General features: G+C 40.6%; 1 protein-coding gene across 1 annotated transcript in view; it reads right to left on the reverse strand.

Moving 5' to 3' along the window:
• Positions 1–1,454: 1,454 nt before the first annotated feature.
• Positions 1,455–22,416, reverse strand: part of fbln2 (fibulin 2) — a 69,941-nt gene continuing 48,979 nt past the window's right edge. The window contains exons 3-17 of the mRNA XM_010795996.1: positions 14,515–14,629; positions 13,912–14,041; positions 12,150–12,351; positions 11,269–11,487; positions 10,417–10,536; positions 9,757–9,858; positions 8,818–8,952; positions 6,220–6,357; positions 5,294–5,434; positions 4,937–5,065; positions 4,225–4,350; positions 3,715–3,831; positions 3,479–3,607; positions 2,959–3,082; positions 1,455–2,592 (exon numbers count right to left, since the gene is read on the reverse strand). Coding sequence (XP_010794298.1) covers positions 2,235–2,592; positions 2,959–3,082; positions 3,479–3,607; positions 3,715–3,831; positions 4,225–4,350; positions 4,937–5,065; positions 5,294–5,434; positions 6,220–6,357; positions 8,818–8,952; positions 9,757–9,858; positions 10,417–10,536; positions 11,269–11,487; positions 12,150–12,351; positions 13,912–14,041; positions 14,515–14,629 — 2,285 coding nt within the window. The 3' untranslated portion in view covers positions 1,455–2,234. The remainder of the gene's footprint in view (positions 2,593–2,958; positions 3,083–3,478; positions 3,608–3,714; positions 3,832–4,224; positions 4,351–4,936; positions 5,066–5,293; positions 5,435–6,219; positions 6,358–8,817; positions 8,953–9,756; positions 9,859–10,416; positions 10,537–11,268; positions 11,488–12,149; positions 12,352–13,911; positions 14,042–14,514; positions 14,630–22,416) is intronic.

Genomic DNA, 22,416 nt, shown 5'->3' on the forward strand with positions numbered 1-22,416 from the left:
AAAAAATTCTTAGATCAACATTTAACTTTTGTTCACCACTGCCTTTATTTAATATATAGGTTACATGTGAATTACCTTACTCAAGATTTGTTTAAAAATTAGATGTTAGATATTTTTAGAAATTTGGAACTAGTAATTTTTAGAATTTTGGAACTAGTAACAAATCATATTTTTGATATCACCTATAATACTGCAGGCCAAATAACTTGCTCTCTGTCTCCTCTACTATCGAGTCCTATAACTCTCTTACAGCCCCCTCTTCCTTTACCCAGGACATTTCAAAACTTCCTGTCAGTGTCCCTAAACCCATAATAGATGTGTGTATCTTCCCCTGTCTGGGATGCGTGATTCACTGTCCCTGAAACACAGCACCACCTAATCTTGAAAAGCAGATAAAGCTAATTAGAGGAAAGAGACATCAATCACAGATCCAGGGCTCGTTATGTACTGTACAAGAGTGGCATCTCAGTCACTGGGTGTGTTTGAAGGCTTGATTCTGTCATACACACATAGCTATTATTATGAGTTAGGTCAGGAGGAACGTCTTGAAGTCGAAGAATGACGAAACTATATTGAATGTTTCCTTGACTCACTTTGGGAGTAACCTGCTGTTATCGTTTTTCACAAAGCAAGGAGTGAAAGACTAAAATTAGTGCAGAAATCCCAGAATTCACTTCTCTTTTGTTTAAATGACCTTTGACAGTATAACTAGAAAACTGTCGAGCAGCTCTTTTTGGATGAACATCATGCATTAATACAGCTGTCACAGACACACACACACACCCTTTCCGATGATTACAGCAGGTCCTACAGGTTCACTGAACTCTGAGACGGTGCAGATTATTTTAAGAACAATAAAATCTTCCGAATTCATTTGTTTATAAAATGTTATACTTCAAATTCCTCAACCTTTTTCACAAATAATAATATATTCAGTGCACCTTTCTGAATTCTTTTAAAGACTGTTTTGTTTTATAAGAAATGGAAGAAAGCCAGAAAATGAGGGTGTAGGACTGCATCTATCCTGTAGGTGGGAGTATAACTCTTTCTATGTTACTAAAGATGGAGTTTATTTCTGAAGAGTATAATATGTTACACATACATATAAGAAGACTGTAATTATTTTATATCAGAAATCAAACATGATCATAGATTTTATTTGCCGTCATAAAATGTGTGCGTGTCAAAAAGTTGAAGGATGGTGCTCATGTTGAGTTCACTAGCAAGGTGTGAACAGGTATGTAAATAGGCATGTATTTACTGTGTGACATGTCCTGACAAGAGTGGATTATATACTTTATAACTTCACTGAGGAATATTGTTCACTATATATATAGTGTATGAGAAAGAATTGGTGCATCAAACAGGTCTGTCAAGTGAAAATAAAAAATAATATTCTTGTTATGAATAAATAAAATGAGCCAATACTCACCAAACCACATTGGTATTTTTTTAATGTTTTACTAAAATACTTTGCAACTTTAAATCTAACAATACAATTATGAAACATCCACCAATAAGATGATTGATTACAGGAGTACAAAAATACATCACATAGAGTAATATAAAATTATATAAGAGACAATATTTTGAAGACGAAACAATAACAGCAGCACATTGTAAAAGAGAAATGGAAACTTTTACAAAACAATTTCTTCTGCTTTCACCACAGGGTTATCAACCTACACATCATCATCATCTGATAACAGGATTATATGAGCAGAAAACTGGGATACCAGTCTCTCAGTGTGAAGAAAAAAATGGGCCGAAGCTAGAAGCTAGTTATCACTTCTATGCTTTACTCACATCTGGTTTAGATAATCAAAACAATGGCAAATTGTATGATTTAAGGGCCATAATAAATATATTAATATATTTGTATCTCAGATTTTGTTATCTTGGATTGAGATTTGAATGGGTTTTGGTAAAAGTGTTTTGAATTGGTATTGCAAGCCATGAAATGACTTACATGTAGGATTGCAATAACATTTCAAGTGAGAAAAACAAAAATAAAGATAATTCGATGTTATAGGGTTTCATTCCAGTTGCAGGAGCATAAAAAGACACTGACGCAAAGCCTCAATTTGAACACTTACAGCAATGTTTAAATATTCATTTCAACTGGACGCGGAATTAACTACTCAAACCAATCAAGACGGACAGTGGTATACTTTATGACATTGTTAAATAGTGATATGAAAAGGTCCATAGTGGCCACAGCACACCTCTAACTGTTAGAGTAAGTTGGATGTGATGAAGACGAAGATCTTGGCCTGGAAAGTGGTAAACGTCCCCTGTCTCCAAAGCTTCATCTCCACATTGATGCCCAAATCCCTCTGAGCCTCAACCTGTCGATTTAAGTACACAGCGCCTGTGTAGGCATTCAGCTTCCGGGTGCTGAAGTAGTTTTCCTCATTTCCCTCCGTGATGCTGACAATGACGTTGTCTCCAGAGTAGGCTGGGGAGGGTCCGATGCGGAAGATCTGAGCAGGAACGACGATGTTGGATTGGAAGCTGAGGTAATAGTAGGTGATCCTCAGAGGAGAGTTTTGACAATCCAGGTAGTTAGGACAGCTGATCCGCTCACAGCGCCTGCAATGGACACAGGAAAGGAAAGGTCATGTGAGGCAACTTTGATTTGTGGTGCGCTTTTCAACAACAATTCCACATGCAAAAGTTATTGTCTAGAAGCAAATATCTTTGTATTAAGCAGGTTCCCAAATCCAAAGTGGGACTGATGCCATCTAATGCTGATTTACAAGTTGTCCTGATTTACCTACAATACATTTGTTTTAGATTTTACTCCCCTCCATTTTTATAGGAAACATTACAAAAATTGATCCTTCTTAGAACCTATACATCTTAAAAACCCCTTCAAATCAGACAGCAGGATGATTTCATATTATATTATATGTGTTTCATATTAAACATTGGTCGAAAACTAAATTCCTCACTTACGTGTCAGATACTTTGCGATAGTTTGGTGGACAGTCGAAAGAAAGGCAGCGGTACGCTCCTTGGATGTTATAGCAGGTCTCAGCCAGAGAGCAGTTATTGGCCCCTGTGGCACACTCATCGATATCTAAAACACACAGTTAATGCACAAGGGCTGGTTTACTGCCTGGAGACAAGGAAATGCGCGTTAGTCACAGCTCAATTGAACTTTGAGGAAGAGCCTCACTGCTGAAACGTGTAAGACTAGTCCTTGTGGGGGAGAAACTGCTCAAGTAAAAAATTCAAATTAGCAAGACAAGATTTTTAGGCCAATAAAGTTTTACAGCCTGTGTAATTACTGAACCACTGTAAAAGTACCAATTATATTTATCTGAGCATAACCTTTGCTATACACTATATGTAGAGTTAAATAGGGCGAAAGCTGCATTTAAAATGTATTTCAGAGCTGAGCTCAAAGATGTACGCTTGTAATGAAGCAGCCGCAGAATATTTAGTTGGTTTCGTTTTTGAGGAGAGTATTCACCTCTGCAGGAGCGTCCATTCGCAGACATGGTGTATCCATATTCAGGACAGGCACACTGGTAACTGCCAGGAACATTCACACACTTATAGGTGCACAGGTGGCCGATGCTCTCGGTGCACTCGTCTGTGTCTGGAAGAAACAGGAGAAAGGAAATCATGTGAAATTGATTCATTAGCTTGTCCAAAAACACATTTGGTACACATATGGTATTTGTGATGTACAATAGTGTGCCCCACCTTCACAGGTGTGCCCATCCTCCCTGAGCTTGTAGCCCGTTCTGCAGTAGCACTGGTAGGAGCCAAAGATGTTGGCACACTCCTGACTGCATGGGCTGGCGAGACACTCATTCACATCTGGAGATTAATGGTTAGAGCTCATTACTGTCACAATTCACTTGATCAAAGGATTTTCAATTTTGTTATCCTAACATATAAACACAATGTTGTTATTAAGCCAATTATGTTTTTACTGTTTTGTGCTTTAAGGCATGGCATGATATACAGTGTAACACTAAAACCCCTCATTGCTTTTCAGCAACATGCTGTACAGTATCAGCTCAGTCTAGGAATCTGCACTCTACACACACACACACACACACACACACACACATACACAAGCATGGCACACAAACAGGCATATTTTCACACACAGATTCACAAAAAACCTACAACCACATGCACCAACAAGTACACATTAATACACACGCTCTCGTACACCCTTGAAGGCAGATGTTAAAACACACACACCTTCACAGGTCTTGCCGTCGCCGGATAAGCGGAAGCCAGAGGTACAGGAGCATTCATAGGAGCCTGGGGTGTTCTCGCAGGTCTGGGCACACAGGAGGCCTTGGTAGCGCCAGCATTCATTTACATCTGAGGAGGGGAAGAAGAGGTGTCGTTGTACCTCTGTAAGTGTGGGTTGAATTTGTGTCTTTGCACCCATGTGTGCAAGTGCACCCGAGCAACCGAGCATGAGCGGGTTTGTTGCCCTGCACGACCGCCTATGCGTGTACATGCCTGTGTGTGTTTTGGTGCATGTCAACGAGAGTGTGAGGGGACCAGCTGCCTGCTGATAGTCTAAACACTTGAGCAGAGTCCATTATTATGAAAGTCACAACACAGTGAATCACAAACAGAAGGAGCAGCAGCAGGGGCAGGGGCAGAGCTCTGCAGCAGGAGACGTGATCATTCCACTGGCTACTGCAGAAGCCAGCACCAGAGCCTGGGAAACAGCAGCAGCAGCTCTCCCCCCGCAGAATAATAAACAGGAGCAGCAGAGTAGGCAGACGAAGAAGAGGGGTGGATGTACGGTGAAGTGTTGAAGAGCAAGGTGTATGGCAGGAGAGAACAGAATGAACACGAGACGGAGAGATAGGAGCAAAAATCAAAGCTCTACTTTTGTTTCTCTTAAAACTTGCAAACAGCATGTTCTTCTGCATGATAGTGATGTCCAACATACCTACACACATCCTCCTGAAGGAGTCATATTGATAGCCTGTCTGGCATTCACAACGATAGGAACCGGGCAGATTGTTGCACAGCTGGCCCTCTCCACATCGATGCAGACTGCTCTGACACTCATCCACATCTACAAGACAAACATGAATGGGAGAAAGATGGAAACAATCAATAAAATGACATTCAGCTGCCACCAAAATGAATGAATACAAGTAATTGTGTAGTATTTATTCGTCGCTGAATCAAGATGATGCTATTCTTCATAATTGAACATCTTTTGGTTTAGTCACATACGTCCTCATACCTGTAAATAATATCATCACATATATTCTTTGTGTGTGAAAACTACTAATCATACCAATACACCTGGATCCATCAGGACTGGCATGATAGCCACGGCTACATAGTATCTTCCTCTGGCAAATGTAGGATCCCACTGTGTTGATGCAGTTAAATCCCAGGCTACATGGCTTGGCCGAGTTGCTGCACTCATCAATGTCTGTTAGAGAGACGGAGGGAGGCAGATGAAGATGAAGAAACACAGACCCAAAGACACAAAGGTAGGGAATGAGAGACCAGAGGGCAACTCTTTAACCCCACCGTGAAATCAAAGCGAACAGACATCACACAGTCACATTCCCTCGGATAACTTTGTTGTGTGTGTGTGTCGGACATTTTCTCGATTTTCTCATTTCTCAGAGCATTACTTTTACACTCCTTTCTACAGGGGCGTCGGCTGCCTCGACATGCCCCAGTTCCTGCCCCTGGGGGCTAATTCCACAGCATCAGTTTGTTCTGGAGGAGGACAGAGGATTGGCTTTTATCCACCCCTCTGTAGCCCCTTACAGCAACCTGTCTGATCTCCTGTCTGTGTGGCATTTAACCCCTCTGTCACTGCAGCCGCGCTGATTCACCTGCACGGCGTACAACCTTGTGTCTACATGGACTATGATTCAACTCGGGGGAATTTTGTGCTTGGCCTTATTCATTGACTAATGCTTTGGAACAAGATAGGGAATCTCTAAAAACAAAAACAATACCGACTGTTACATAAAACAAGGTTGAATACCCTTATTTGCTTGTTATAGATTTAACCCTGATACAGTACTGAGTTGGATTTCCCCCCAAAACAAACACTTATTTTTCTTTATTTGAACAATTAAATTAAACCCCCTACACATTAAGCCTTCAATCAATTTCCAGGACTGGGAAAAATGTCAGACCCCGCTGCAGTGATAGACATTAGCAGTTATATAATCTTAGTGAGAAAGTGACTCCCCTTACCTATACAGTTGCCCTGTGCGTCCCGGTTGAAGCCCAAAGGACATTGAGGTTTTGGGTTGCACCTGAAAGAACCCTCGGTATTCACACACTCAAAGCCGAGCCCGCAGTTATGGCTCAGCTGCACACACTCATTGATATCTGAGGAAGGAGATTAATAGAAGAGCATACAGTATGAAGAGTGAATAAATTACGTATTGCAAATAAATCACACATCGCATGTAATTAGTTTCAGTATAATAATACTCTACATGTGTTTACAGTGCATCGTTCGAGATACATACATGTAATGCCATATTTCTCCACTGGATGGCAATGTGGTTAAATGGCAGATTGTACAGTTACTCCCTTTTACTGCTGTTCATCCCCTTTTCCCGATCAATACTCTAAAAGGGAATTAAGAGTAACTAATAACTGTATTAGCTGCAACTAAAATGGCCTGAATGTTTAATAAATCTGCCGAATAAATACATGTAGGGTTAGGGTAGAGTCAAACCAGCAGAAGTCACATGCAGTATTCCTCTTGAGCGTTGCTTGAATAAATCTTGCGGTATATATTCCTAAACAGTCGTCTAACACTCCTGTCAATCAACCTTCCACATCTGCTTCAGCAGTATGAACCAAAGCTGAAGGGAAATCCCAATCTCAAAGGAGAACTAAATGAAGTGTGTGTGTCTGTGTGTGCATAATGTATGAGTGCCTTGTTTTGAGGTTACAGTTGACCACTGTAATTGTTGTAGAGAGGCCTAAAACAGCTCTGGCAAGCAGCCCTGCTGATACAGGGTGGGTCTCTAAACAGCAGATAGTGATTGAGCATCTTGCTCCTGTCACAAGCCTGGTGGAGTCTGCAGAAGCTGAGTGAGCCCGACACCGACAGAGACAGAGAGAGAAACGCCAGGAAGCAGGATAAATGTGATAGGCTGGCCATGACCTCCCGTTTACATTTAAAACCTTGACTGTTGTTTTTCATCGTTTAAACACACTATATTCAGAGGATTGTGGTACGGTCACGACATGTGTTAGCAAGAGAAGTGATGTATTCTTAATTCCAGAATGGTTTTGGCTGAAATGTCATTAAGATGCTATGTAGGGATACTTTATTTTATTTTTTTAGCAGGACATGCCCAACTATTGTTCGGTTGGTTGGTCTATCATTTTAAAAATAAATACAAATAAATTCATTTATTTATTTAAAAATGTGTTATTCCCAGAACATGAATCCTAATGACTTTTCCTCTAGCACCACCATGAGGTTGAGATGTGATTCTGAGTGACATTTCTCAACACTCGGTTGGACGGCTTGCCATGACATTCATCTTCCCCCCAGGATGAATGGTAATAACTTTGGGGATCGTCTGACCTTTCATTGGTTCCTTTCCGGGTTTTGACTAAACATTTGCAAAAATAAATTATATTCCTATCAGCATCAGCTGTATGTTGTGTTTTGTGTTAATAACCAAACGTTAGCATGCAAACAAACCAAACTTATATGGTGGATAATATACCTTCTAAGCATCAGCAGCTTAGCAATGTTATTATAAGCATGGTGGTGATTAAGTACAGCGTCACAGAGCAGCTAGCATTGAGGTAGACTCTTGGTATTTTTTGCCTATATTTCTTCATCATTTCTCTCAATATATTTATTTAATGAAGTTAAATATAAATGTATAGATTAATACCTGGTGTTCCAGGTATACAAAAAACGGTTTTATAACATAACAAGGAGACATTTGTACGGATTAATGAAGCCAATTCTTCACCTAATATTGAGTACATTGAGTGTGAGTACAAATATGTCAATGTGGTGTTAAATATTAAACACTCTGAGTTAGGGAGACAGTGAATATTGATGTAAGATTGCACAGCTAATTCATTGTCTTAATTGAGTCATTCTGTTTAAAGGTTGGAGAGGAGGACAATTCAATTTCTCCCTGTGGAGTAACTTTTAAAAAAAGGAGCATTTCATTACAGTCTCTTATTAAGCCGTGAATAGGGAATGGGTAGTAGGAAGATGAAGCTGTTTGGAGAGGGTATTCTTAAAGTTCTTGTTAAATACTCCTCTGAACATCTTTTTAGGAGCTGCAGTTAGGTAAGTCTCCTTTCTTGAAAATCATCTGCAGTGGCAAAAACTCATCTTGGGGGTCCCTGTTCCTGAACACTGCGGCTGCATTATGAAAGAGACCTCTGCACGGGCACAATTGATGGTGCATGCATGGAAATAATGACACGTATTGGGGGGTTTACTATAGCATCTTAAAGTTGGATCCCACCCACAAAGTTAACACAGGCAGCTCTCAGCTCATACTGAGAGTAAACAGCATCATATACTAAAGAAGTGGCTGTCTGGATTAATACTTCTTACTATCCCCCCTGTTCTGTGTGCTCAGATGTGAAATTATATGATCACTTGATTGGACCAGTGAAGAATACAAATCATTTTCAAAACATTCTCTCAAGGGTGGCTCAAGCGATTGTGTGCCTGAACAATGTGCTTTCCTTATTGTGAATATGCAGTTATACAAATGCTCTTCTGCTGGTGCATATTACGACATATTCCCCATGGGTGGAAGTGAGTACATTGATGCTGATTGTTTGTTGTACCTTCACATATGTCATTGTTGTTGATCTGGTATCCCGGGGGACAGGAGATCGGTCTCTGACAGATATAACTCCCTGCAGTATTCCTGCAGCGCTCATCAAACTGGCAGGCACTCGCAGACAAACACTCATTTATGTCTGTTTTTTTTTTTTACAGAAAGAAAAGACAAATGTGTCAGTGTGAAAAAAGAGAATACATAATGGAAAGACGCTGGCTGGTGAGGAACAGAGATGTACAAAAATACTGAGCCGTGTGGTCTTTGTGTAGCAGCCATCAGTTAGAGGCAGATTAAAGAGACAAGGTTGGACCTCCTCTGGGAGAAAGCTACGGGGCAAGGACACTTGGTAGAATATACACATGACATGTGTGCTGAGCTACTCTGTGTCACTGCAATAGTTTGCTTCTGTCAAGCAGGAGACAGACCATTGGTTATAGTTTAACCTAAAGATTTATCCCCAGAGAGACAGCTTAGACACAAGTAGCCGATCACCTTGTGATAATATAGAGTAGTCCACCTCCACATAGAGATTAAGGGTGCATGTGGGCTAGAATTGGTAAGATACATCCTGATAACACATGGATAATTGTAATGATGCCCATGACTGCAGTGACACTCAGTTCAGGAAAAAGATGGAAAGAAAGTCTCCCATGTATGTATTTGTTTGGTCTGCACAGTGTGATGCTTAAAGTGAAGCCGATCAGTGCTGAATCTCCTCTGCACATCTTGAGGTGCTGATTGGAGAAAAAAGCAAATCAGTTGCAGGCAGTCGTGCCAATAAACTCTCCTCAACTGGAACCAAAATCCTCTAGCTGAAAAAGTGGAATGAGGGCTGAAATTGTGGGACATTTTTCACTTCTACAATCGCAAACAAGTCCACATGTTCCCCTGGTGTGATGTGAGAAAATGTGCTCAGCATTATAACTCAGTTTTAGTTCCTTACCCTCACAGGAGCGTCCATTGGCCATGAGGGAGTATCCTGGGAAACAGGAGCACTGTGGCCTTCCGCCCACTGAGGTGCAGTGTTGCTCACATGGGCCGTTCCCTGAGAAATTATAATGTATAGTGAGATCAAATGAAATAAACTGTACAGTACTTCTACTCCACTCAACAGTATGCAGGGTGAAACAGAGGAGAGCTTTGTGGCTCTTGGTGGGAGAAAGAACATTATTTACTGTATAGCCATTCACTCATTTCCTTTTTCCAGGTTGGTCCTTGACATGGTCATATTGTATTTCCTACTTTTGGCACACCATATGTTAGGCCTCCACCCTGGTGTCATGGAAACCAAACTAGACAAACAAAATGTGACCCTACACAGATTTTGATATTGGGAAGTTGTGAGAATGAGTGTTCAAAGCTGAAAACAAACCAACCTTTGATACCATCTCACCGCTTGTGTTTGACATTTGCAGCACAATTACATTTCTTGGAAAGGGCGAGTTTGACACAATAACATGTCAATCTGAAGCGGCCTGTGCTGGCTTCTCCTCTAAACATATTCCACTGCATCAGGATGCATGTCTTCCATTAAGACGTGAGGATGAATGAAAGTGTTGGTTGTGTTCTGTCAGACCCCCTCATTAAGCTGTGTGTTTCTAACCTTCACAGGGGTTGAGTGGGACAGAGGGCTGGGTGGGGGGCGGAGGTGTTGAAGTGGGCTCCACTGCCACTCTGTCATCCTCCTTCCGCCTGTTCTCCTCGTCCAGCGTCTCTGCAGGAACTTGAATAATTTCCATCACTGTATTACACTGTAATCAAGAAATGAACCTCCCAATCTACTGCAGTCTTAGTTAGAGGCTTAACACTTGTGCAACTCCTACATCTTCATCCAACTATAAGAGGCTGCGGATGAAAGTTGTAAAAGCAGTGAAGGTGAGACAGGAAAAAACTTTGCCTGCAGACAAAAATTTGGTTTTACTATTGAGCCTCAGCCCTGACTGTAATTTGCTGAGAGCTCTAGCATTAGTATCCTGTTGAGACAGGCTGGTGTTGGTGAAAGCCACTGTTGATTAAAGTCTGGTGCACTGTAGACAACATTACCTGAAAATCTCCCTAAACACATCTGAGTGGATCTTCAGTTCGAATGATTTTCAAATAGTAAAATATTTTTTCTTTAGCAAATAAGCATTTTGACAGCATCAGAGGTGTGATTAGCTGAGCATTGCAGTCAGTTCAGGGGAAAGGATGTTAGTTATTTTGATTAAAATAACTATGATTATGCAGTATCAGGGCCTGCAGACAGGAAGGAACTCAAAGAGACCAGGAAAATAATACACCGTGAACGTGTAGACAAATTACGACAAATGGGATCTTTCTGACAGGAATGCAGACTGTAAATCATATTTAAAGAGCAAATGGCACAGAAAGTCGCTTTCCTGTATACCCTCCTCACTGGAAATGTCTGTTAGCACCGTGGGATGATTTGTGGTGGTGGTGGTGGTATTCGATTTACCTGGAGCACAAGTGAAAGCGTCCTCCTGCAGCACGTATCCTGGAAAGCACTCGCAGCGGTAAGAGCCTGGTGTGTTGACACATCTGTGGTGGCAGATGTTGCCCTCATGTATCAGGCACTCATTCATGTCCTCCACCTCAACACCACCCTCCACTGCATTCTCCCCATCCTGCTCCTCACTGATGGAAAAGGCCTCTTTAGGGTACCGGCTGTCAGATACTACAGAATATGGAGAGAAGGAATACTGTTCTCACAAGCAATACAACTGTATGATATGCACATCGTAAAAAGGTTGGTGGAGCCCTCTGTTAGTTTGGCTCTTAAACAAATAGACATCCAAATGCACAAAATGTAAACCATATAAATATATATATAATGTCCTTTAATAAAAACTTTGTGGGAATGAAGAATGTCTTGTATTTACGATGTTTCATTATGCAGCAGTGTCTAATTCAGAATGGGTTCGGCAAAATGTTTGTCATGAGGTGGAAATTAAATGTATTCTTATAAATAACCAACTAACCAGCGGTACAAAATCACTCTTGACCACACGCTTTTCACCTTTTAGTGGCCAAACCAAATCAGTACAAGTTTCCAACCAACACAATAATTGATTGCAATGCTAAACAGGAAGACATGCTCCAGATCTCTTAGAATTACATCACAGGGGTGAAGTGGGTATATACTTTGTTCTGGGAATCCAACAAGGCTTAACACATCTTAATACAATGCTTATTTCTAACTAAAATGATTGTCTTATTAAATAACTCCTCTATGTTATGCACCACATGCCCACAACAACATCGACTCTGATGTGGAGCATGCAATGCATTCACATTCTGGATTGTGTGTTTGTGTGTGAAAATATTTTTTTACGTTACCTTTTTCTGGTTGTGGAGTGGAGTTGAGGGCGGGCCTCTCTCTGACGGAGTGCCAGACGTCTTGGTTCTCCGGCCTGCTCTCCTCCCCCCCGCAGCACGTTACCAAGACGTGTCTGCAGTGGAAGCCCAGGTTCTGGTGGGCCTCACAGCGGAGCCCCTCGCGGCGGAGCTGCAGCCCCAGAGAGCAGCAGTCACAGCACTCCTAAAGGTCACACAGTCAGCCTTTACACATGTAGTCCTGGATAGAGCAGCTGTTAGACATTTAATTAAAAGGTCTACACTTAGTGGTCCATACTGTACAAAGGTGTCTTTTTATGCCTGCACGGCTTTAAGCTAGTCTGTCAGTTTGTCCACTTTTGTCAGGAGTTAAATATCCAACTAGCGGATTGCTTAATAATTGAGAACTGACATAATCGACAGGGGATTAAAGACTTATCTCAACTTTTCCACCACCGCTGCTATGAGGGTTCTGATTTGTATTAACTTTCGTATCTAATCATTTTTTATTTTGTTGTTTTAAGTGAAATATCCTGACCACTTATGGATGGATCACAAGGACATTTGATACAAACAATTATGTCTCCATTAGAATAAATTGTAATTTCAGCCTGACTTAACTTAACTTCTTTTGCAAAGGGTTTTAAAGTGGCAAGAGGTGCCCCCCATGGGGGGCTCAAACTGTTTCAGGAAAGGCTCAGTAAATGGCGGTGAAAAAATTTACATTTTTATAAAAAGAAGATTACATAGGATAGACTAAATGTGTGTGATTTGGTTAAAAAACTGTTTAAAGATACTGTAGTTTGGGGGAATTTCACTGTTTCCCACTTTCCCAAAGTCAGAAACTTATAAATGCTTTCTTGGCTCAATTGTTGAGTGTCTTTAGGATCAAATAACATATCTATGATCCCATAGTCATCCAAGAATTGAGCGTGACACACTCTTCCTAAGCATGAATTCGAGGCGACTCTCCTCTTGCTCACAGCACTCTGTTCCCCTGTAGCTCTCTGCAAGATCACCACTTAAGAGTGCGCAGGGGCAGTGAAACATAAAACTGAAGTAACGGCCGCTGTGATGTACTTTGGTTGTAGATGGAATACTAATACTAAATCTACAGGGGTCCAAGCACAAGATGGTGAAAAGCAATATTTAACAGCTGTACTGCAGACTAGAGGGGTGAATGGCCCCATGCTGCTCAAGGGCCTCTGCGCAGGTGAGTAAGTATCCTTCAACACACAGGTCAGAAAGCAAATGAGAGGCTCTGGTAATCTGAGCATACACGATGGAGTTACAGTCACCTGGACTTGACCCTCATTGACCGCCATAATAGCTTCGTGTCTACCGCTGCTACTGTTTTTACCACTTCAATTATCAGTCCGTGTTTCAGAGAGGCAAAACAAAAAACATCCGACATTTCCAACTGCTGAAGGCTGCTTTGAAGATAGTAAAGCTTTAGGCATGTGGAAAACTTCAGTTCAATTGGCCGTAAATAATTTTGTCTAAATTAGATAAAGTAACTGAATAACAGGGAATTGGAACTACAGCAGTTTTGCTCAGAGGAGATATCTAGAATAAAGTTGCTATTGGAGAGACTCTGACTGCAGACAACACGTGTTTTTAATTCTGCTGTGACTAATGCATCCATCAATTGCTCATTTAGAAGGTATTAGGCTTTATTTGAAATGTACAATGTCAGTAAGTTCGACTTTGGACCCAGTGAACTCAGTTTGCCCTTTGCCGGGAGTATCTTGTCATCGATGCTTGCCTTATAAGAATCGATTCCACATTTATCGCTGGCAACCTCTTGACACATATTTCCTGTTCTGGCAGCACTAATTCCCGCCGAACACCGACTTTCTCTCAGCGAACCTCGGCAGCACTGTTGTTGGGCAGTCCTGGCAGAGAAAAGCAGACGAAAGGACAATTAAAGAGTTTGAACTGCAACGGCTGCAATGAGTAACAAGGCTGTTCGTCGCATGATTGCTTCCACAGAGCTGACTGAACTATTTTTTCAAGTTTTTATATATTTTAGTACAAATAGAAACTAAAACCGAAATCTGGATAATTTACCAGGAGTCAAAACTCTGAGGGCCAGTCGGTGTTTCCAAAAGTAAATTCATGTAAATGTGATTGATCTAGCAATAAAACCTCCCATAATAATAAAGTATGAACATTTACAGTATTTGCCATAATGTCTTTTGCACATTCAGAGTATGTCCGATTACTAATCTATCTTCTAGTTCAAGTGACAAAGAGTGCAATCAACTGCCTTTTCGCAGAAGAGAATTTAAAATAATTTACAGAGTGTTGTATTTAATTATAAGAGTTAAGCTAAATGATGCGAGCAGGCGTTTAATAAAGGCCTTACCAGCAGATGGAGTGCCTATCTCTTGTGGGTGGCTCCATGTTGTTGCAGTGACCATTAGCTGAAGCCCATTTCTCTCCTGTCTCGCAGCAGGTCTTCACCAGCTCCTTGGCAGACACTATAATGAAACACAAATAACCACTTCCAGCTTTATCCCACTCTGTGCAGGCAGTGTTTCAGAGGAATTACTTCGAATTATGCTTACTATGTGTATTCAGCTGGAAGAGTATGGTGAACACATTTACCATCATAGATTCCCATCAGGGAGTCGCCATAAAATGTGGTTACAGGATATTCGTGTAATTGATTTCATCTTTGGTGGAACACTTAGAGAGCAGGTTTTGGTGACTACTCGCTGAGAAAAGCAAGTCACATAATATGTGACTTGCTTAAAGTCAAGAGTAAGAGCAGAGTTGAGGAGTCTGAAAAGAAAAACACATATTATGTGTTTTTCTTTTCAGACTCCTCAACTCTGCTCTTACTTTAATTGGCAGGGAGAAATATGTAACCCAAAACTCAATACAATTTCCTTCAAAGTAAAATGGTTCTTTTATGTTACATCCTGGCTAATCAGAGCTGGAGCAGAGTGAAAAATTAACACATTAGCATTTCATTTCCAAACTGGGTCAGGAAAAATACAGAGCAAAAACACATTATCCGGTTTACAGGGGACAAAATGTTCGTGTTCCTTCAATAACAGGGCAGCGCATTCCAGCTTTGATTTGTGGCTCCTGTGTAGCTGCAGAAGACACAACTCATGACTGATATGCATGTCTTCTCAGTCAATCACATGTACAGGACACAAATGTGTGTTCAAACAAGTTTATTTTGCCATTGAGTGTTTTAACTTTGTTTAGGTAATTTAATCAAATCCTTTTGTAACTAGACTCGACCCTCGTACATTTAATGAAGGATATTTAGTAAAAACATTGTTATGGGAGAAAAGTGGAACCAATTGATTGATGATTTGTCATTATCATATTGGATGTCTATACTATAAAAAACAATAAAAGAAAAAAGAACCAGACCAAAACCATCCTCTAAATCTATGCTAGTGGCTCTTTGCACACAGGCTCAATATCTACCAATGCCAAGATATATTCAACCATCTTAGTTTAACATAACATTTTCTGATTATCTCTTAACACAATGTACAGAAGAGGCTAATGGAAAAGGCATGATGATGGCACTGGATGAAGTCAGGATATAACTGAATGATTATAGTTTATCCTGAATGTGTGTACCCAATTTAATGGAAATGCTTCCAGTATTTATCAAGATATTTAACTAAAACCAAAAATAGGAACATACTGGTAGAAGCAGAAAGAAAAGTCAGGGCATCACAAAAGTCAGTAGAGTGTATCCTATAGAGATCATGACAATCTGTTAAAAATGTCAAGATAATCCATCCCATATCGGCTGAGATATTTGAGTCTGGACGTGGTGGACCAAATGACAGACAGACACTGACAGACCGACATCACTAGCCAAACCGATGTGATGATGTGAACAACTTCCCAAAGTTTTAATTGGTCCCTCACAGCATGGTCTGTTCCAACTTCAGCCTTAAATGAGAGTGCAGGTCACACAGAGGGAGACAAGAACTCTTATTGCAATTCCTAATTTATAAAACTCTGCAAAGACATCTGAGAGTGCCTGAGGTCATTCTAACATTTCAACTTCCACCTGCACTTTAGTTTTGTTGTGATACCTCTTCTTGATTTACCTTTACATTTAAGATCAAGGCAGCTACTCAGAATAGAACAAGTGACTGCTGCAGTGTGCGTAATTTAAAGGTTAGAAAGAGGAAAATCTAAAACTTGAAAGGCAAATGACTCTACATATCAACAGTATCTGTGTCAGCCGTGCAATTAAACAAATCCCTTTGAACCTGAGCGAATGTATATTAAAAGACAGAGAACGTAATCATTCATCCTCCTTCTTTTGCCTCCTTTTCATTTTCTCCAGGTGGAATCAGTTCACCAGCCCTGAACATTACACAAAGTTTCTAAATGTGTCTATTGAGATTGTGGGATGTTTACAAAGTCAAAACATGTGGAGTTTTTCACACTGTTTACAAAGGATTTAGTGAAAGAAATGACTTTGGAGGGAGATTGTGTTCCACCAAAATAACTACTAAGGGTAATAACAATGAACGATTTTGGCCGAGCTATATCTGACTCTGAGTTTAACCAGGTCTCTTCCTGTCTCTTTCACAGACCTTCTAATTAAGACTTTATCGGAACTTGTTCCATTCAGTTGTACAATAATTAGCCAAGTTGATTTATTTAACTTGCACAATGGACTTGAAAGGTGGCGGGGGGAGCGTCTCTCTGTTCCAGGTCTGTCATTATATATTTCCATTAGACTAGCATTAACACCAGATGCTTTGCTCTTGTCAAAATCCAAAACTGGTGACATGACATGCTTTGAAAATATGAAACTAGAATAACAACCAAAAAGGGCAACTCTCAACATGTCTGGAGATGTCATAAAGAGGTGCAAGGCTCCTGTGTCTTTTCCTTTGTGAACTTAGCTGTGATTTATAATACAGGTGGGCTGCAGAGAACATGACCCACAATGTGAATAACAGCACATGCCAAAGGTCCATGACATCCAAACTCATATGGTTGAACATGTTAGGTGATTGATGCTGAAAGCTGAAGGTATGTCTGTGTTTGTTTGTGTGTATGTAGGTGTGTCTACAGGCCCGTGCTAAGCTTGGGAGGGAGTGACACGATGTTCTTCTCACCTTTTTCATGAGTACTTGCAGAGATATTGTGACTTTTGAAACACATAATCACTGTCCAAGAACAGCTGGATGTGACATAAGAGGGAGGTCTATTCTGCTGTAGCCATGACTTCATTTCCAAAGTTCAGGTTTCAATTATTGACAACTTGTGTCTTAATCTCCCTGAGATTGTGAGCCAATATTCCTGTGATCAATCTTTTTGTAGTTTGAATTCTGTTGAAAGATAGTTGATATGAGCCTTGAGGACTTGTCAATATATTTCATTGTTTCATACAGTAACTTCTAATCCATTTACACCTCCTTGTGGTTAGATAACCTGAGTGGAACACTACATTTAATTTCTAGACTTATTACTGATGGTGCAATGATGTACGGCAATATAAAGGCTTGATTTAACTAAGGATGCCACAAATGTCCTTGACACACCCAAGCATTCACAATGGGATGTTTTGCAACTTTCCCGCTAGGCAACATCAGCATTTGAGATTATTTTTGCAGAATAAGTATATTAAATGTGTTAAAACCTGTGTTTTACTTATTCAACTGCAGGACTCTGACAAAATAAGGTCCACAGACTTGTAATCTTGACCTGTTTCTCATTGCCTTGTAATGTTGTATTTATTCCAATGTGTGTTAACAAACGAGGGAAATGTTCTAATGTCTTGCCAGAGGAAATCCTTCCAAATCCTGATTTTGAATCTGATGGCCGAATATAACTTGAAGAATAATAAGACCTTATTGGCTGTCATTAAAAGCGCCAGTAACAGGAGCTATTTTTACTGCATTAGAAATAACTGTATCAATGAAGCATGAAGTTGAATGTAAGAGTTTTACTGTATTTAGTTTTTGGAGGAGAAATCATGAGTAACTTCTTGTTTTGAAAGTCTAAAAACATCTGTACCCAGCTGCACTTTGCGTGTATGTTCTTGACAGACATACCAAAGGCTAAGAAAGACAGATCTGTTATTGTGTTGTAATTTATCATCAATCACTCTCTACTTATGCAGTTGGTCACTTTTATGAGTGGTTTTCTGCAGTTGGAGCAGATTTTTTTAAATTTATAAGCATGGGTGACATGTGGATGAGGCGGTTTTCGATAAGGACATGCTGCGGATGGGAGAAACGCCAGAATTCCTGGAAGTGACCTGGAAGGCACCCTAGATTAACCAGAAGGAGCTATCTTCTTAGAACTGGTCTTCACAGTAGGAACTAACTCTCACACAGCTCTGGAATTCACCCTCCTTTTCAAAATTACACACACATCTGCTCAGCCCACTCACATAAGCAGCATGTTGTGACAATACTGTGGATAAAAACAAGCCCTTCTTTAAAATTATTCCACCTAATTTTAGATCATTTTTATGCTTCAGTTTCATTAATTTCTTTGTTCAATGTTATGGTTGGTGCTTGGGAAGGTAGAAAAGGGAAGTTACCGAGAAGTGAATGTGTGGAGGTGTGCTTAGATGAGGTGATTACTGGTAGGATTGGGAAACCAGCAGCCTCACGGGAGACGGGTAATCACACCGGCTCATGAGGGAGCAGTGAGTAGCGTCTGGCAATCAAGCCACAACAGTGGTCTCATTCATCACATGGGTATTATGCCGCTCACAGGTACAACCCCCAAGAAATCCTACACCAGGTCCAGCCCGGCATCAGAAAGCCTGAACAGTCCCATCCCCCTTCTGAGCACACACTCTGTGTCTGGTTGGAACGAAAGGGTAAACGAGCAGGAGTCATTGACTGAAAGAAAAAAAACATTTATCTTGGGCTGTGTCCCAAAGCGAAGGCGGACCATTTGTAGAAAAATGGTTGTGTTCTTTATTTTCCACTCAAAATAATCTCCTGCTAATGGCATTGATAACAGGACTTAGTCGAGGCCCTTATCAGCTGAGTTTTTCCTGTCTGGGTTTTAACATGTCACCGCTCTGGAAATCTTCCCGAAGTCCAACGACTTTCACCAGTCCGACTGCACAGTGTCCTTCCATAGACTGAGCAGACAGACCAGGTATTGCGAGCTCCTTACTCCAGGACCAGGACAGTGGCGGTTTTACGGGGTGGCACGGGGTGGCAGCTGCTACCTCAGAAAAATGCCTTGCCACCCCAGTTGGCAGCTTTGTTTTGAAAGAAAAGTTGTAGCTCATTGGACATTTATGAGAGAAAATCTCTAATGTCCGAGTGCAAGAGAATGCAGCACAAGACGCGAGCCCCCCCCCTGCGCGAGCTTGGAAATATGATTGGCGGCGATTTCCTTTGAACGAGGGGACAGCGCAAAACGAGAAGCATTTTGGATCCAAGTAGACGGAAGGAATGAGGTATTTGCGGTCAGGGTATGGCTGGGGTAGGCTACAGCCATACCAAGAAATGGCTTAGCCCCACCTTAGCCCCACCATGAACAATGATGTTAAAGTAAGCAAAATAAAGTCTGCCAACTCGCGTGGATTAAATTGCACAGACAGCAATTAGTAAGATTGATTTCAGCAGCCACTTGTCTGGAAATACCGAAGACTAGAAACGGTTTTGAAAACTTTTGTCACGTAGTGATCGTCTTCTCAATAGAACATATTTGATAATGTCTTCTGGCCAATCAGAATCACGATAACAGCGTGGTGTTGTTGCAGGAAGTCCCGACGGAGAATACTTTTGCGGTAGTACATCTCTATATACATCGATACAACATTACGTGTTGATATAAATCAACACGTAATGAAATAAGACCCCACGGTTTGATGATTGATAGGTGTGTGGGCTGTCTTTCATTTTGACACACAGAACAATGGGGGCTATCCACCCTTATCCACAATGTAAAGTAATTCACACAGCCTCTTCCCTCTTCTCTCTGTGAGGAGCAGCAGGTTCAGCTTTCAGAACAAAGTAACAAAACAAAAAACAAAAATGGCATTAATTAATTTTTTTAAATATGTCGTGTAGTAATAGATTTATTTATTTTTTTTCTCAAGAGAGTACCAGAACGTGTATTTTATGTTAGTATTTCAAAAAATCCCCCCAGACCCCCGTGCAGGGGTTGGGTTTTCAGCATGTCAACTCTTTCACCTGGGGGGAAATTGCAGGATTGGCTCCAGGTCGCCCTTTTTATTTACTAGAAGACAAATGTGCCTTTTTATTTCATATAGTTTAATTTGGATTGAGACAGGGAAATAATCTAAACCTTACTCGTGGCGTTTCACTGTCAAGGGGGGCAATATAGCTTGTATGTAATTACATTGCAAATACTGACTTGAGCCCCACCAATGTATGGGTTAGCCCTACCATAGATTACCCAACAAAAATACTCTGGCGCCGCCACTGCTGCTAGCCGGTACTACGCTAAGTGGAAACGCAACCAAAAACGGGCCGTGCACGGCACGCTTAAACCGCGCTCCACGCTGCAGTGGAAATGCGCCATTAGAGTATAAATAAACGTAACTGACCAGTCGAGACAGGAACATTTTCTTTGGTCTCACAAACGCAATTTATCTTAATTTTTCCAACATAAACCGACCACAGCTGACTGCTGATGTCCAACCTGCTCTGCACCTGCCTGAGAGGAAAGAGCTAGTCTGCAGCCTGTGTTCTTTAACCAACAAAAACACCCTGAAAAAAAAAATAGTACCAATACATTATTGTAATCCACACACAAGTTTTATGTATCTAATAAAAAGAACATTCAAACACAAGTTTAGAACTTTTATTTGCTAACTAAGTATTGTATAGTAAAAGTACTCACTCTGCAGAAGAGCGGCCCTTGTGACTGATGTTTTATTATTGAGTAAACATTATTCAATTTCTAATACTGATGCATCTCTAATATTCTGTTTTACTGTTGTAGCTGGATGAGGTGACGCTTATATAATTGTGCCATCCTTTGGCATTGCATCTTCACTCAGAAGGGTTAATGTTGTAATACATGATGGTGTGTCACGTTACATAACATGGTTAGATTTAGGCAACAAAACCACTCATTAGCTTTAGGCAAAAGTTCAAGGGTATTGAACGAATGTTAAAATGTAACATTAAAACAACCGACTTTAGCAAAAGAACTGCTTGGTCGGTTTAAGAAAAGAAAAATCATTGTAAAGGATAATAAAAGCTCCAGCTGTGACGATATGTGATTTTGTCACTCAGCGTCACATGATGTAAACTCGTCAGTAAAAAACCTTTCATCTACTACCCTCCCTTACAACCACTGGCTAAGCATTGGTATTTGACACCCTTGGTTTCAATATTGTTACACCATCACTTCAGGTACTTATGGGGCGAAAACACATCTACTGACCCAAATCCAACACAGAAGTCCCCTTTAAAACAATCCAATATATGGGAATTATTTACATGAAGCAAAACCAGCAGGTCCCTCACCTCTTCCTTCTTCTTCGGGAACAGGACAGGAGCCTTCCTGTCCCAGCCAGGTGAGCCTTGTTGAGCATCAAAGCACACCTGGGCAGGCTAACATGGAGAATAGCAGGGTTCTCACAACCGTAACACCCTCCCCACCCTCCTTAAAAACAATGAATACGTAGCTCGTCCTACTGTAATAAAAGCATTTAAAATGTAGTGGTGTACCAATAAAACCCGCCATAGTAGCTGTGACAAATTAACACCATGCTATTCTATTCATAGCATTGTATTCATTGAGATTGAAGAATTGAGTGTTACATAGTAAGGGTGAAAGTAAAATAGCTACAAACACAGCTCAATAACATCGAGAGTTAGTCTTTTTTTATTTCCCATTAAAGTCATTTTCAAGATCTTGAAAAATAAATAACAAATCTCATCAGGGGAAATGAAAGAGAGCTGTACTCTTGCAGTTTGCCTTTTGCCCCAACATGAGAGAATCACACTGACCTATTATTATTTCTCCTATTAATCTAATATATTAATTTATTATCAGCATTATCCAGTATAATAATCATGATTCACCTTTTCTATTGTTGTGTGTTTTTATATTTTCTAGTTAAAGTTCAAAAAGTATATTTGAATATTATGTAGTAAAGAGTTATTGTTGCTTCTGTTGAAAATGAGGGCAGCAGTCACCTATATAAACAATGCTAGGAAGTAGAATGAAGTCTACAGAACTTCTTGGTGTGTTCAGGCTCTCTCTGCTCCATGTGCCCACTGCTTTTTTCCTATTTTTCATTTCCAAAACATGAAGTCAT

The sequence above is a fragment of the Notothenia coriiceps genome, unplaced genomic scaffold (assembly GCF_000735185.1).
Source record: "Notothenia coriiceps isolate Sejong01 unplaced genomic scaffold, NC01 NC01_scaffold00037250, whole genome shotgun sequence".
In the NCBI taxonomy this organism is placed as follows: Eukaryota; Metazoa; Chordata; class Actinopteri; order Perciformes; family Nototheniidae; genus Notothenia; species Notothenia coriiceps.